The following is a 17,740-nucleotide window of genomic DNA, read 5'->3' on the forward strand; positions in this document are numbered from 1 at the left end:
TAAGCGTTGCAGAATGAGGACAAACTTTATTAGATTCTCAGCATCGAGTCTAGTTATGGCGGTGGGTTCGTCCGGTGTAGTCGATGACCTCGTTGCCTAGTTGTCGTCGTCGTTTCCGCTCGTGTTGTCGATGACCTTGTTCATCCACCTCCTCATCCTGAACACGTGCGTGTAGAAGCCGTACTTTCCGTCGCGGTCGCAGCCTTCGCCCCACGACACGATGCCGATCTGGTACCAGCGGTTCTCTGCTGGGTACTGGACCCGAAAACACAGTTCACATGTTACACAAGATACACACAGTCATGTTCCGTTATGTAGTAGTTGAAGGGTTATTACTGTACTATACACACAGAGACACACATGCAGAAAGACAGATGGACAGTAAGACACGCACACACATGCAGAGACACACACCTGTGTTGACCGATCAGCCAGGGTGTGTCTTCCCCACCTGATCTCGCCTGCATGAGTAAGGTCAATTTGGAGTGCTTTTGCCTTCTGAAGGAAGTGATTCCTGGCTAGCTAGATATTAAGGTAAGTGCGTACTGTGTTTAGGTGTATTGCCATGTGTTCTACTGTTATATGTTCTACTGCGTGGTTTTCCTGTGACTGTTTGTGTTGGGCGGAGTTCTGTGGAGTTTGTTGGAGCGTTAATGGTTTAGTGTGATGTGTCAACGAGGGGCGTGGAGGTAGAACGAGTCCCAGGTGATTTTGATGGTTTGGTGAGGGTGTGGCTGCCGCACCTGCACCTAACGGCATCGTCTCTGTGTTTTAACTGTTGGCCTTTGCCCGTGGCGGCAGCCTCGGCGGCAGACTCATCGGCCGAAGACTCCGGAGGACAAAGACAAAGGAGTCCCCGCAGGAGTCCGAGCGGGAGGCCAGGCGGGAAGGTAAGCAGGCCAGACACCCCCAACAACCACACACCACACCACCACCCAGCAACAACGGCCCAAAACACGCTGCAGGGCCATCGCCATCCCCAGCCTCGCACCCACCCAGAGACAACACAAACCACACATTGCCATGCAGCACCACCACGACCCACACACCCAACACCATGGTGCAGGCAACCCATAGAACCAACAGACCACCGCTCACAGGACCTACTCCATCCCAGACCTTGGCCTACCTGCAAGCCCCCAACCCCCTTACTCCCAACAAGACCTAAATCACACCAACTAACACATCCACACCACCTGCTCATCCCTCCAGGGCTGGTCGCACCTGGTCCACTAATCAGTCGTTAAGGTCATAATCAACATAGATCTCGTCAGTCCATCAGTCATGTCCGATGCGGTGTTCATGCTGAATGACTGATTCCCTAGAAACATACAAGCACATCTCTGGTAAACACAACAACTAAAGTGGTGCTTTTCAATGACTCCTTGCAGAGAAACTCAGATTTACAGATCTGTTGATTAAATCTACTAATCAATTAGTCGCTACAACTGAATGACTGCTAGTCGACTAACAATCTCTTCAATCCACAACAGCCCTACTCTCGTCCACCTACTCTTTCACCCACTCACCCTAGACAGGTATCCCAATTAACCCCAGGCCAACTCGTTAACCCCAATTGGAGATTTCCAGTCTACCCACGGCCACAGTTCACTCCACTCTCTTTTGAACTTCAACCTGTTACCATAACACATCCAGTACAACCACTCATCGTTGTTCTCTACCACCCACCACATCCTGTCAGACAGTTTCTTGGAGGAGCTGGATGTCCTTCTCTGAAACTTGCCCTCCACTAGTACTTCTGCGCAACCTCAACATCCACACAGAAAACTCTTCCTTTCTACACCTTCTCTCTTCTTTTACCCTCTCCCTCTCTCCTCCACCACCCACTCACAAAGCTGGCTACCACCTACATCTCATATCCACCAGAAGTTACTCCACTCCATACCTCAAACCATTTCTTCAGTTCTTACTCTCTCCCAAGCTCACAACCATGTCTCAACAGACACCTTACCTGTCCACCATAACATCCGTTCACCCTCTCCTTCTTCTCTGGCAGCTTGTACTTTATCAACCCTCCCTCCATCCGACTGTTTTTTACTCATGCCTCCCAACACTGCCACAGACACTCGCTACTCTATCCTCCTCTTTCAACTCTCTCTGCCCTCTGTCTTCACATAAAGCTCCCAAATAGTGAAACAAGCTCCCCAGTACACATCAGGATAGCCAAAAGCCTACACATCTTCCACCAAAGGCTAAAAACAAATCTCTGCCAACTACACCTCAGATAAAATAATAAAATTAGATTCTTGAAACTGTACTTTCATATGTCTCTTTGTAGCTTTCCTTGTGTTAACCTAATGGACTTACACTTACTACTTGTTGTCTGGAGTGTGAACCTTCACAGTTAAAATCACTTAACTGTAAGTCGCTTAGGATAAAAGGGTCAGCTAAATGACATGTAATGTAACACACAGAGACAGACAGACAGACACACACACACCAAAACACACACACACACAGAGACAAAGAGACACAAACTAGCTCAACCCTTCTGTTAAACAGTACGATCCTTTTTTGAAACATAAAAACCTCAACAAAATCACCATCACCAAACTCCACCAGACTCCATGTAAATAATCAGGACTTTTATCATCATAAAACACACTTCATTCAAAGTGGACTAAATAAAACTACCAAAAGCCGTCTTGGTTCATCTTTCCACTGTTCCAACAATCACCACTCTGGTTTGGTTGAAATAAACCCTTAATTCACCCATTTACATGTGGAGATATGCTGGCTCTATACACGCTAAAAGTCCTGATTATTTACATGGAGTCCTGATTATTTACATGGAGTCCTGATTATTTACATGGAGTCTGGTGGAGATATGCTGGCTCTATACACGCTAAAAGTCCTGATTATTTACATGGAGTCTGGTGGAGATATGCTGGCTCTATACACGCTAAAAGTCCTGATTATTTACATGGAGTCTGGTGGAGATATGCTGGCTCTATACACGCTAAAAGTCCTGATTATTTACATGGAGTCTGGTGGAGATATGCTGGCTCTATACACGCTAAAAGTCCTGATTATTTACATGGAGTCTGGTGGGTTTCTTCTTCACAAATTTGTATTGACTTTTTGGAATCAAACCATCTGAAAAAGTTTAGAGTAAAAATGATCCAAGACATTTTAAAGGTCTATCTCTGTAGGGATCCATCCCATAATGTTGTCAGACACTTAGAATAATCATCGGAGTCTGTCAGCAACAAAAACAGAACTTTTGTGAAAGTAAATGCTGGTGCAACCCAGTCCTAATGTCTCATATTTGCTTCCATAGAAAGAATACAACTATGACACTTAGATTTGGTTTTCTGTCCTAAAATGGTTCTCACCTTCATCACAAACGGTCCGCCACTGTCTCCCTCGCAGGCGTCTCCACGTTGGGCGTCCTCAGGTTTATAACCTGCAACACAAACTCTCTGTATGTTCAACACTGTCTCCTAACATACTAAAAATACCAGCCAATTCATCGAAGACATCTGGAGATATATATTAAGGAAAAACTTTGACTTGCTAGCGTTTTCTTTCATATTTTGTTGAAAATAAACTGAGTGAAAACTGACACAAAACTGCCTGAAAACAGTCAGATTCATGCACTAAATCTTAATGTATTTTGGGGGGAAACGTTGACTTGCTGGAGGCCCTAAATGTGAAGTCTGAGGGTAACCATAGAATCTTCAGGATTCCTCTTCTGGGAACCGTGAAGGAGAAGTAGGAAAAACGTCAACGTTACCGGCACAGAACATGTTGTCGGTGGTCTTGACGGCGGTGGAGCTCCGGCAGATGTCCGGCTCTACAATCGGCAGGTGGATCTGCTGCAGCACTTTGGGCAGATTTCGGGCAGAGGGGCTGTAGGTTTCCTTCAGGTTGCCCCAGCCGGTCACTCGCCCTTTATAGCCGGCCGTCATCAGGCTGCCACAGAGAAACAAACGGCACGGGACTCGTAACGTGCACAGAGACAGAGAGTGTTTAAGTCCCGCCCCCACCAAGTGATAAAAGAATCGACATAAACATCGGTAAAAACCTTCAAAATTGAGAAAAAAAAAACAACTAACTTTTTCAAAAGCACTGAAAATATCGACAAAAACATAAAAAAAAGTGGCAAAAATATCGACAAATTCATCAGGGAAAAAATCCTGAAAATATCGACAAAAACATCGGAAAAAACTGCTGAAAATATCAACACAAACAAAAAAAATGTGACAAAAATATCTGCTAAAAAGTGGCATAAACATCGGGATAAAAGTGCCAACAAATATCGACAAAAACATCAAACATCAGGAAAAAATGCTATAAACATCGGGAAAAACATCAGGATAAATGACAAAAAATATTGACAAAAATATTTGCAAAAACATCGGCAAAAAGTGCTAAAAATATCGACAAAAACATCAAAAGAAATCGACAAAAAAAATATCGAAAAAACCCCGATAAAATCTTGGAAAAAAGTGACCGAAAAATATCAAATATATGTAGTTTGTCTAGCATGTTTCTGTTCTGAAACATGCAAGTCAACAGAGCGCGGTGGAGAGTTGTGGGCGTGGCTATAGAATATGTGGGCATGGCTATAGAATATGTGGGCGTGGCTATAGAAGACGTGGTCGTGGCTATAGAAGACGTGGTCGTGGCTATAGAATATGTGGGCATGGCTATAGAATATGTCGTTGTGGCTATAGAAGATATGGGCGTGGCTATAGAAGATGTGGGCGTGGCTATAGAAGATGTGGGCGTGGCTATAGAAGACGTGGTCATGGCTATAGAAGATGTGGGCGTGGCTATAGAAGATGTGGGCGTGGCTATAGAAGACGTGGTCGTGCCTATAGAAGATGTGGGCGTGGCTATAGAAGATGTCGTCGTGGCTATAGAAGACGTGGTCGTGGCTATAGAATATGTGGTCGTGGCTATAGAAGATGTGGGCGTGGCTATAGAAGCGGTGTTTCGGCGTTGGGTCTTACGTGTTGGCGACCTTCTTGCTGGGCAGGCAGACCGGGTGGATCCGGTCGGTGAAGTCCACCGGGCGCCTCAGGTGCAGCAGAGCGATGTCGCGGTTCAGGTTCTCCTTCCAGTTGTACTTCGGGTGGACGATGATCTCGCTGATGGCCACGATCTTCTCCTGGCCGCGCTCAAACCTGCAGAATGAGAGGGGGGAACACCATAGCAGGGGGAATGAGAGGGGGAAACGATGAAAGAAAGGAGGCAAGAATGGGAAGAAAAGGGAAGGAAACTAGGATGAAAGAAGAATCGCCAAAGCAGGGGGAATGATAGGGGAAACGCCAGAGCAGGGGGAATGAGAGAAGTCTTACGTGGCCCGGTCGTGCTTCCCGAGCCGAACCAGGATATCGTTGGCAGTGAAGTTCTTGTTCCAGGGCGGGTACAGGATGCAGTGTGCGGCGGTGAGGATCCATTGGTCGCTGATCAGACTGGCGCCACACAGCAGCTCCTGGGGGCTGCGCTTATACAGCATCACCTGCCTGCACACAACGTTACAGCAACGTTACAGCAACATTACAACGCTTATACAGCATCACCTGCCTGCACACAACGTTACAGCAACGTTACAGCAACATTACAACGCTTATACAGCATCACCTGCCTGCACACAACGTTACAGCAACGTTACAGCAACATTACAACGCTTATACAGCATCACCTGCCTGCACACAACGTTACAGCAACGTTACAGCAACATTACAACGCTTATACAGCATCACCTGCATGCACACAACGTTACAGCAACGTTACCACAACGTTACAGCAACATTACAACGCTTATACAGCATCACCTGCCTGCAGACAACGTTACAGCAACGTTACAGCAACGTTACAACGCTTATACAGCATCACCTCCCTGCAGACAACGTTACAGCAACGTTACAGCAACGTTACAGCAACATTACAACGCTTATACAGCATCACCTGCCTGCACACAACGTTACAGCAACGTTACAGCAACGTTACAGCACTTGTACAGCATCACCTGCCTGCAGACAACATTACAGCAACGTTACAGCAACATTACCACAACGTTACAGCAACATTACCACAACGTTACAGCAACATTACAATGCTTATACAGCATCACCTGCCTGCAGACAACGTTACAGCAACATTACCACAACGTTACAGCAACATTACCACAACGTTACAGCAACATTACAACGCTTATACAGCATCACCTGCCTGCAGACAACATTACAGCAACGTTACCACAACGTTTTGTCAAAAAAAAGCTTTAAATTGTCCCAAAAAAGCTTGATAAAAGAAGACAAAAACGTAGAAAAATATTTTTAAATAAAAAACATTTTCTGTCAGAAATCTTTTTTTCAAAAATAATCGAAAAAGGCGACAAAAATGTAGAATAAATTGTCCCAAAAAAACCATGAAAAAAATGTAGAAAACATTGTCCAAAAAAGTCTTGAAAAAGGCAACAAAAATGTGGAACAAACTGTCCAAAAAAAAGAAAAGAAAAAAAAATTACGAAAATTGTCCAAAACGTGTATAAAACCAAGGTAAGCTTCGCTTCAGACCTCGAACCTATGGCGCCATTCTGATGCTACCAAGCCATCACCTCCCGTTAGCATCCCATTGACTCCCATTCATTCTGATGCTACCAAGCCATCACCCCCCGTTAGCATCCCATTGACTCCCATTCATTCTGATGCTACCAAGCCATCACCTCCCGTTAGCATCCCATTGACTCCCATTCATTCTGGCGTCACTTTGACAGCGAATAACTTTACATCTGAAGAGTTTAAAGACTCTATTTGTCCGTTGTTTATTTCTAAAGAAGTAAGTAAGTAAGTAAGTAAGTAAGTAAGTAAGTAAGTAAGTAAGTACATTTTATTTATATAGCACATTTAAACATAGCGGAGCTATCCAAAGTGCTGAACAGGGTAAAAGCAAAAACAAATAAACAGTAAAACAGCCAACAAGACAAAAGACAGCATCAGAAAACGACAGTTTTCCTAAAAACAACCCTAAAACTTTTGAGATTTGACTATAAGTGAAATTTTACTAAAGATGGAGGCTAGGGTTGCTACAAGGAGGAAAAAGACGAGGGGCACAGCATCTATTACTGAGGAGGAGGCTAGCTTGGAAAAGGTGCTAGCCGAACTGAGAGATTTTAGACGCGACAACAAGCAACAGCTTTCGGAGATACAACAAGACCTGCACAAGACAAATGATAGGCTGGATGAAGCCCAGGGTCGAATTGAGGAGGTGGAAACAGCCATGCAGGCGGCTTCATCGTTACTTACGCAACTTTTACAACGCCAGGACAATATGGAGGCTAAACTTACTGACCAAGAGGGTCGCGCACGCCGAGAAAACATAAGGATTTACGGTATTCCTGAGGGGGCTGAAGAAAACAATATTGAAGGCTTCATAGATAAACTGCTTCGGGATTGCCTAGATTTCCCCCCAGGACGCGCAGATCAAAATTGAAAGAGAGTGACCGAAAAATATCAAAGATATGTAGTTTGTCTAGCATGTTTCTGTTCTGAAACCTTCACGCAATACAAGTTAACACAGTGCAGTGGAGAGTTGTGGGCGTGGCTATAAAATCGGTGTTTTGGCGTTGGCATGGGGGCGTGGCTGTATACATTGTGGGCGTGGCTATAGAATATGTGGTCGTGGCTATAGAAGATGTGGTCGTGGCTATAGAAAATGTGGGCGTGGCTATAGAAGATACGGTCGTGGCTATAGAAGATGTGGTCGTGGCTATAGAAAATGTGGGCGTGGCTATAGAAGATGTGGTCGTGGCTATAGAAGATGTGGTCGTGGCTATAGAAGATGTGGGCGTGGCTATAGAAAATGTGGGCGTGGCTATAGAAGATACGGGCGTGGCTATAGAAGATGTGGGCGTGGCTATAGAAGCGGTGTTTTGGCGTTGGCTTTGTAGGCGTGGCTATATACATTGTGTGCGTGGCTATAGAAGACATGTTCGTTGCTATAGAAGATATCGTCATGGCTATAGAAAATGTCGTCGTGGCTATAGATGATGTCGTCGTGGCTATAGAAAACGTGGTCGTGGCTATAGAAGATATGGGTGTGGCTATAGAAGATGTGGGCGTGGCTATAGAAGATGTCGTCATGGCTATAGAAGATATGGGTGTGGCCAGGACGCGCAGATCAAAATTGAAAGAGCCCATAGAGCCCTTGGTCCTAAGCCCGCTGAAGTGCGGTCAAAGCCTCGCTCCATTATTGTCAAGTTTGCGAGTTACAAAGTCAAAGAAGAAGTTATACGTAGAGCCTGGCAGAAGGGACGAGTGCAATACAACGATGACCGCTTTTATGTGGACCACGATTACCCACCAGCTATTATCAAGAAACGTGCGCAGTACAATCAAGCAAAGAAGGTGTTGAAGGAGAGAAAAATTAAGTTCCAAACTCCGTACCCTGCAAGACTACGCGTCTTCTACGGAGATGAGGAATTCAGCCATCTAGCCCTACTACAGACAAGTGATTCCCCACAGAACGCATTTAGACTGCTGCTGGTTCGAATAAGATAAATAGAAACTGTCCTTTTAGTCTTAGCTGCGCCCCCGTTTCACTCCTAACTAATTGTAAACTAAAATGTCGGGGAATACAAACACTTTGGACTGGCTAAAATCATAATGCAGCCAACACAGTGGGCCCAACGCTAAGAGAAGAAGAAGAGCAGGTTTTCCCCTGAAAGGTGCTCTAACATCTCGAGCCCCTTAAAGGTTCAGTTCTTTGGAACCTCTGATCTGGAAGCAAAGAAATGACATTTTGATATTTCTGTTAAAGATTTCATCATATTTTAGTTATGTTCATGTTTTACTTGTTCCTGTTACGGGTGTTCATTACTTTTGTTTCGTATGGATATTTCTTCAGTTAAAAACATAGGAAACCATGGCTGACAAACATACTCTAAAATTTGCTTCATTTAATGTGAATGGGGTTCTTAACCCCACTAAGAGAAATAAAATATTGTCTAAACTGAGAAAGGAAAAAGTACAAATTGCTATGTTACAAGAAACACATCTTAATTCACTGGAACACGAAAAATTAAAAAGAATGGGTTTTTCTAAAATACATTACTCGTCCTATAAATCAGGTCATAGACTGGGTGTGGCCACTCTTATGTCACAAAGAGTCCCATTTGATCTCATATCTGAAACTACAGACACAGAAGGGAGATTCCCACTGATAACTGGTAGAATAGATGGAGTCCAAATAACACTGTTGAATGTATATGCTCCCCCAGGCAGCGACATTTATTTTATTTTATAGGAAACTATTTGATTTAATGGCTCAATCAACTGGTATACTTATTTGTGGAGGGGATTGGAATATTTGACTTAATTTTAGGCTTGACTCCTCAAGACTGATCCCCCAAAACGTCTTTGCAGAAGAAAATTAAGATCCTCATGTCAGAATATGGTATTGTGGACATTTGGAGAGACTTACATCCAACAAACCAAAATTATACCCACTTTTCTCATGCGCATACAGTATACTCTAGAATTGATTATTTTTTGATTTTTAAAAGGGCTCGCCATAGGGTATGTAACTGTGAGACTGGAAACATTGATCTTTCTGACCATGCTCCCCTATTGCTAAACGTAGAAATAAATGATGATTTCAAAAACACACAGTGGAGGTTGAATACCAGTGTACTGAATGATCTACAATTTTCCAAATTTATCAAATCTGACATAAAAACATTCCTAAAAGAAAACCTTAATGGCGAGGTGAGCCCAGAAATAGTCTGGGACACATTGAGAGCGGTTATGAGGGGTAAAATGATATCATTTTGTGTCCAGAAAAAAAGAGCTAGGCAATTTAGATTATCAGAGTTAAATAGGGAATTAAAAGAGCTAGAGGGAAAACATAAGAGAGAATTAAAACCAGAGCTTAATATTAAGCTCAAAATATTGAGAAATAATATTAATGCACTAGACTTACAAGAAATACGAAAGAAGATGATCTATACCAAACAAAAATACTATGAATCTGGGGCTAAGTTTGCTAAACTTTTAGCGAGCAAACTACAAAAGCATCAAACAGACAACACAATATGTAAAATAAGAGACCCAAATTCTAAGAGATGTCTATAAACAAAGTGAAATTAAACAGGCCTTCCAGAGTTACTATAAACAATTCTATACACAGCCAAAGTTAAAAGATGGAAAACAAATTGAAGAGATACTTCCACAGCTCATTTCTACTGATCCGACAGGTTTCATCCCACTAAGACCCACCCATGATAATATAAGGCCTACATCACACATACTAATATCACATTAAAAAACACCAAATACAAGCTGCAGTGATTAGCCTTGACGCTGAAAAAGCTTTTGATTCTGTAAGCTGGGCTTTTCTGTATAGAGTACTGGAAAGATTTGGATTTCATTCAGATTTTGTTAAAGTGATCGGGGCACTATACACAAAACCGACTGCGCAGATAAAAATAAGTGGTCATTTATCAAATAGTATTGAACTAGAACGCGGGACAAGACAAGGGTGTGGACTCTCCCCTTCACTCTTTGCCCTTTATATAGAACCGCTAGCCCAATTAATAAGGCAAACAAACAGTATAAAAGGTATAAATATTTCTGGTGATGTACACAAAGTATCTGTTTAGAATTTTAACTATTGTAAGGAAACTGTGACCAGACACTGGCTCCTCCCTGATCCCCCTACTCGGGAAAGATGGATTGAATGTGTTAATGAAATCTACCAGATGGAAAGACTAACATTTTCACTCCGTTTGCAGATGAATACATTTGTAGTCTTATGGTCAAAATGGGTATCCTATGTTAATCACACACTACATGCAGGAATGTTGTCTTGAATGCTCTTAAGATGATGGTAATCAAGGGTTTCTTCTACTATACTTTTTTTAATTTATTTTTTAATTTTAATTTTTTTTGAACTGTTTTATTAACAAAATAATTGTTTGTTGTCTTTAGCTCCTATATGTATTAGAGATTTGTCATATAGTAACGCACCCTTTTGTTTCGTGTTCTAATGTGTTCTTATATTTACAAAAAATGGGAATGTTGGAATTGGAGAACTTTGATCTTGACCACAGACTGGAACTGTGACCATGCGATAAATGTAAATCTGACTTTTGTATTGCTCCCAATGTTTCAAAAATAAAGAATTAAAAAAAAACTCTCCATTACCTTGTAGCTCACGTTATGGCTCCGTAGCAGACGCTTTTATAACAACAGGCTAACGATTGTTGTCATAACGACGAGACTTCCTGTCACACAGTAGAGGAATTACCGTATAGTACAGGAGAAGCTCACAGGCAGTTTATATATGTATGTGTGTATAGGGTTTATCTCTGGAGGTGCAGAACCTGGGGGTGTGTTCGGTGTTACCATGGCGACAGCTTATTGTGGTGTTTTGAGTGCGGTTACCACGGCGACAGCTTATTGTGGTGTTTTGAGTGTGGTTACCATGGTGCCGAGGCCACCTCGGCGCCTTCGCCCCCGACGATGCGCTTCTCCTGGTACGACTCCAGAAGCTCCGCCTCCTTGGCGTCCGCCTTCTTCACCTTCTCGAACAGAGGTCGCTCGCCGCACACTAGAAACAGGCGGTAAAAACAGGCGGTCAACCAGTCAGGTCACACACTAGTACACAGAGAAACAGGCAGTCAACCAGCCAGGTCACACACTAGTACACACAGAAACAGGCGGTCAACCAGTCAGGTCACACACTAGTACACAGAGAAACAGGCAGTCAACCAGCCAGTCAACCAGCCAGGTCACACACTAGTACACACAGAAACAGGCGGTCAACCAGTCAGGTCACACACTAGTACACACAGAAACAGGCGGTCAACCAGTCAGGTCACACACTAGTACACAGAGAAACAGGCAGTCAACCAGCCAGGTCACACACTAGTACACACAGAAACAGGCGGTCAACCAGTCAGGTCACACACTAGTACACAGAGAAACAGGCAGTCAACCAGCCAGTCAACCAGCCAGGTCACACACTAGTACACACAGAAACAGGCGGTCAACCAGTCAGGTCACACACTAGTACACACAGAAACAGGCGGTCAACCAGTCAGGTCACACACTAGTACACAGAGAAACAGGCAGTCAACCAGCCAGGTCACACACTAGTACACACAGAAACAGGCAGTCAACCAGCCAGGTCACACACTAGTACACACAGAAACAGGCGGTCAACCAGCCAGGTCACACACTAGTACACACAGAAACAGGCAGTCAACCAGCCAGGTCACACACTAGTACACACAGAAACAGGCGGTCAACCAGCCAGGTCACACACTAGTACACACAGAAACAGGCAGTCAACCAGCCAGGTCACACACTAGTACACACAGAAACAGGCAGTCAACCAGCCAGTCAACCAGCCAGGTCACACACTAGTACACACAGAAACAGGCGGTCAACCAGTCAGGTCACACACTAGTACACACAGAAACAGGCGGTCAACCAGTCAGGTCACACACTAGTACACAGAGAAACAGGCAGTCAACCAGCCAGGTCACACACTAGTACACACAGAAACAGGCAGTCAACCAGCCAGGTCACACACTAGTACACAGAGAAACAGGCAGTCAACCAGCCAGGTCACACACTAGTACACACAGAAACAGGCAGTCAACCAGCCAGGTCACACACTAGTACACAGAGAAACAGGCAGTCAACCAGCCAGGTCACACACTAGTACACACAGAAACAGGCAGTCAACCAGCCAGGTCACACACTAGTACACACAGAAACAGGCGGTCAACCAGTCAGGTCACACACTAGTACACAGAGAAACAGGCGGTCAAACAGTCAGTCAACCAGCCAGTCAGGTCGCTCGCCACACACTAGAAACAGGCGGTAAAAACAGTCTGTCAACCAGCCAGGCCACACACTGGTACACACAGAGAAACAGGTGGTCAACCAGGCAGTCAGGTCACACACTAGTACACACAGAAACAGTCGGTCAACCAGCCAGGCCACACACTAGTACACACAGAGAAACAGGCGGTAAAACAGGCGGTCAACCAGCCAGTGAACCAGTCAGGCCACACACTGGTACACACAGAGAAACAGGCGGTAAAACAGGTGGTCAACCAGCCAGGTCACACACTAGTACACACAGAAACAGGCAGTAAAACAGGCAGTCAACCAGTCAGGTCACACACTAGTACACACAGAAACAGGCAGTCAACCAGTCAGGTCACACACTAGTACACACAGAAACAGGCAGTCAACCAGTCAGTCAACCAGCCAGTCAGGTCGCTTGCCGCACACTGGTAAACACAGAGAAACAGGCAGTCAAATAGGCAGCCAGTGAGTCTGGGTGGGTCTGGGTGGGTCTATATATATATATATATATATATATATATATATATATATATATATATATATATATATATATATATATATATATATATAAATATAAATAAAGGCTAGATGTCTTACGGCAGAGTCTCTAGCGTCATCACCGGCGGCCATCTTGTCACAGGCAAGCCTCCTGGCAGGCTCTGTGGTTCCTGGTGGAAGGTGAGGGATCTGCACCAACACTAGTCCTCTTATCTCGCTTAGCCTAGCTGGCTAATAACTAGAAGCTAATGTTACACTTCAGCTGCTCCCCAGCAATTTGACATCAGTGGAAGGGGCAGAATTGCTCTCTCTTTTCGCCGGAGTCTCAAAACGAGAGAGATATGACAATATTATGATGATATTTGGGATAATCGTTAGCTACTTAGTGGATGTATGTACAATACAGGTCCTGTTACACAGGACCAGCGGGGCTATGACGTAATAGTATCACAAGATTGTTGTTGACCCAAGGCTTTTTGTTAATCGCTGAATGTTTCTTTGGGACACCTTTTTATAACTAGTTTAGTGTGGTTGTATGTATGTGTATCATTGACCAACAATAATTCAAGGTGTATAAGATTGATATATCGATATGCGATTAAATGTCACTTTAGTTTGTGTTTATTACAGCACATTTTAGACACTCAAAACGTCTCCCCTTACGTCCTGCAGTGTCTAAAAGTAGAAGAGGAGCCAGAGCCTTCAGCTACCGAGCTCCTCTCCTGGGGAACCAGCTTCCTGTCGTGGTTCTGGAGGCAGACACCCTCTCCACATCCAAGAGTGGGCTTAAGACGTTCCTCTTTGATAAAGCTTATAGTCAGGGGGGGATCAGGTGAGTCCTGAACCATCCCTTAGTTATGCTGCTATAGGCCTAGACTATCGGGGGATTTCCCATGGTGCACTGAGCTCCTCTCTTCCTCTCTCTCTCTCTCTCTCTGCACACATTCACTTCCCATTAATGCATGTTAACTTCACTTCTTCCCCAGAGTTCTTGTGTTTTCTCATCTTGCAGGTTCTCATTGATCCTAGTGGAGCCTCCTGCCATGGTCCTGCTTGACTGCCATTGCCAATGCTGTTGTTGCTGCATCTCTCTCTCTCTCTCTCTCTCTCTCTCTCTCTCTCTCTCTGCTCTATTTGAAAAGTGTCCTGAGATAACTTTTTTTATGAATTGGCGCTATACAAATAAAACTGAATTGAAATGAATTGAATTTTTGTTATCTCTATCCTCCATGTGTATACCTCAGAGTCTCTAGTAGTGTAGTTCTCTCTACAGCGTGGGGATTTCAACATGCACCATTTCTTTATGGATATTTGTAAAGGGAAATCTTGTACCTATTTTTTTATTGCAAATAAATGTCACTTTTATAATAGTTTAAACTTGTTTAAAATAAACATGTAATAATTTAAATTATTTTATTATTATTATTATAGTATATTATATTAGTAATATTCATATTATAAAAGTATATATGTATATATAATATCTCATGTTGCCATTCTGTACACTTAGTTTTAGTAGCCTATATATTGATTTAACATAAATACCTTGTGGGTGTGTATATTCATTGCACCTATCTGTTCTGTATAATGTTAATTTCATATGGAAGTCCATGGTTATAATTATTCATAAGTAGACCTATGCAGTGTCATAACTGAATCTCTGACGTTTATAGCAAACCAAACCGTTTGAAAATCGGTAGAAAATTGATGAAGTTATGGTTATTAAAAAGAACATGCACCATTAAAACACAGTGTTAGGAGTGAGCCAGCTGCCTGTGGCAAGATGGCCGCCAGGTGCGGACGTCAACCTCCACTGGCCAGCAGCGCAGACAAGACATCTAGTCTTTATATATATCTATGGGTCTACCTGTGGGTCTGGGTGGGTCTACCAGTGGGTCTGGGTGGGTCTGGGTAAGTCTGGGTGGGTCTACCAGTGGGTCTGGGTGGGTCTGGGTCCAGTGGGTGTGGGTGGGTCTAGGTGGGTCTACCAGTGGGTCTGGATCTGGGTGGGTCTACCGGTGGGTCTGGGTCTGGGTCTGGGTGGGCTCACCACTCTCTCCTTGGCCGAAGGTTCGAGGCTGGAAGAAGGTTTTCCGGTTGGTGAGGACGGAGCGCTGCTGTCCCCCGGTCTCTGACGTCAGGGAATCATCATTTAACCCTTCCTCTGAGAGACAGACAGGCAGACAGACAGGCAGACAGGGAGACAAACACACAAACAGGCAGACAGACAGACAGGCAGACAGACACACAAACAGGCAGAGAGACAGACAGGCAGACAGACACAGGCAGACAGGCAGAAAGGGAGACAGATACACAGACAGGCAGACAGACAGGGAGACAGTCAGGCAGACAGACAGGGAGACAGACAGGCAGAGAGACAGACAGACAGGCAGAGAGACAGACAGGAAGACAGACAGGTAGGGAGACAGACAGACAGGGAGACAGAGAGAGAGATAGACAGGCAGACAGACAGACAGGGAGACAGACAGGCAGACAGACAGGCAGACAGACAGACAGGTAGACAGACAGGTTAGTTCTCTGTATAATATCCTGATGAATGAGGTCGTTTCAGAGACTGTGATTACTCACCACACAGCTGCAGGTCGCAGTAGTCGATGGTCACGTTCCCCGAAACCTCTACGTAGCACCAGGGTCCCTCGGGGTCGTTGTCAGGGTTACGGCACTTGTTGCCGGGGAGACTGACCTCAGGGATGAACTCCTTGTCCGCGCTGAGGGCCTTCGCCGCCGGCGATGACCACGGCAAACAGGTGTGGCCGCTCAAAGTGACGGCCAGGTCACCCACGTAGTCAATGCCATAGCTGGGTAAACACTCGCCTGTTTTGATTGGCTCTGGGGCCACAGTGGGCGGGACAAAGGGCTTACCTTTATGGAAAGAAAGAGAGGTTTTTACATTAGTTGTACAGATAGTATTTTAGTGGCTTTCGATTATCAAATACCGTGTTTTTGGCGCCCATCTTTGGATGGCAGGAACTGTTAGTAACCCACCAGACTCCATGTAAATAATCAGGACTTTTAGCGTGTATAGAGCCAGCATATCTCCACCAGACTCCATGTAAATAATCAGGACTTTTAGTGTGTATAGAGCCAGCATATCTCCACATGTAAATGGGTGAATTAAGGGTTTATTTCAACCAAACCAGAGTGGTGATTGTTGGAACAGTGGAAAGATGAACCAAGACGGCGTCTTTTGGTAGTTTTATTTAGTTTCTGTCCACTTTGAATGAAGTGTGTTTTCATACGATAAAAGTCCTGATTATTTACATGGAGTCTGGTGGAGATATGCTGGCTCTATACACGCTAAAAGTCCTGATTATTTACATGGAGTCTGGTGGAGATATGCTGGCTCTATACACGCTAAAAGTCCTGATTATTTACATGGAGTCTGGTGGAGATATGCTGGCTCTATACACACTAAAAGTCCTGATTATTTACATGGAGTCTGGTGGAGATATGCTGGCTCTATACACGCTAAAAGTCCTGATTATTTACATGGAGTCTGGTGGAGTTTGGTGATGGTGATTTCGGGGCTGTTTCATGTTAAACTAAAAGGATCTTACTCTTTAACTAAAAGGTCTATCTCTGTAGGGATCCATCCCATAATGTTGTCAGACTCTTAGAATAATAACCTGAGTCTGTCAGTGTGTACTCACCACATATGGGGACCCTGCAGGGCTCTTTCTGGACCGTGGGGTCCTTGGTGAAGCACCACGGGCCCCCTGGACGGTTGTCTGGGTTCCTACAGAAGTTCTCATGAAGGATGCTGTTTGGAGCTGAAGTGTTGAACTCCCTACAGACAGACAGGCAGGCAGGCACAAAGACAGACATACAGACAGGCAGGCACAAAGACAGACATACAGACAGGCAGGCACAAAGACAGGCACAAAGACAGACATACAGACAGGCAGGCAGAAAGACAGACAGGCAGACAGTCAGACAGAGAGACAGGCAGGCAGGCAGACAGACAGACAGGCAAACAGACAGGCAGGCAGGCAGGCAGGCAGGCAGGCAGGCAGAGAGACAGACAGACAGACAGACAGACAGACAGACAGACAGACAGGCAGGCAGACAGACAGAAAGACAGACATACAGGCAGACAGGCACAAAGACAGACATACAGACAGACAGACAGACAGACAGACAGACAGACAGTCAAGTCAGGCTCCTTAGATTGAATAGATGCATATTTCCATGTCTTTGTTTTTGTAGTTGTGGTGTTTGGTTGCTTGGTTACCTTATTATGGGATGGTTACCTTATTATGGGATGGTTACCTTATTATGGGATGGTTTACCTTATCATGGGATGGTTACCTTATTATGGGATGGTTTACCTTATCATGGGATGGTTACCTTATTATGGGATGGTTAAC

The 17,740-nt window shown here is 44.4% G+C and overlaps 1 protein-coding gene across 1 annotated transcript in view; it reads right to left on the bottom strand.

The window, feature by feature from the left end:
• Positions 1-17,740, bottom strand: part of f2 (coagulation factor II (thrombin)) — a 78,883-nt gene continuing 61,143 nt past the window's right edge. Inside the window, exons 9-17 of the mRNA XM_039793925.1 lie at positions 17,024-17,160; positions 15,942-16,235; positions 15,403-15,516; positions 11,457-11,583; positions 5,328-5,495; positions 4,980-5,153; positions 3,758-3,936; positions 3,357-3,427; positions 1-255 (exon numbers count right to left, since the gene is read on the bottom strand). Of these exons, the coding sequence (XP_039649859.1) occupies positions 97-255; positions 3,357-3,427; positions 3,758-3,936; positions 4,980-5,153; positions 5,328-5,495; positions 11,457-11,583; positions 15,403-15,516; positions 15,942-16,235; positions 17,024-17,160 (1,423 nt within the window). The 3' untranslated portion in view covers positions 1-96. The remainder of the gene's footprint in view (positions 256-3,356; positions 3,428-3,757; positions 3,937-4,979; positions 5,154-5,327; positions 5,496-11,456; positions 11,584-15,402; positions 15,517-15,941; positions 16,236-17,023; positions 17,161-17,740) is intronic.

This window comes from Perca fluviatilis, unplaced genomic scaffold, assembly GCF_010015445.1.
Source record: "Perca fluviatilis unplaced genomic scaffold, GENO_Pfluv_1.0 PFLUV_unplaced_scaf_5, whole genome shotgun sequence".
Taxonomy (NCBI): Eukaryota; Metazoa; Chordata; class Actinopteri; order Perciformes; family Percidae; genus Perca; species Perca fluviatilis.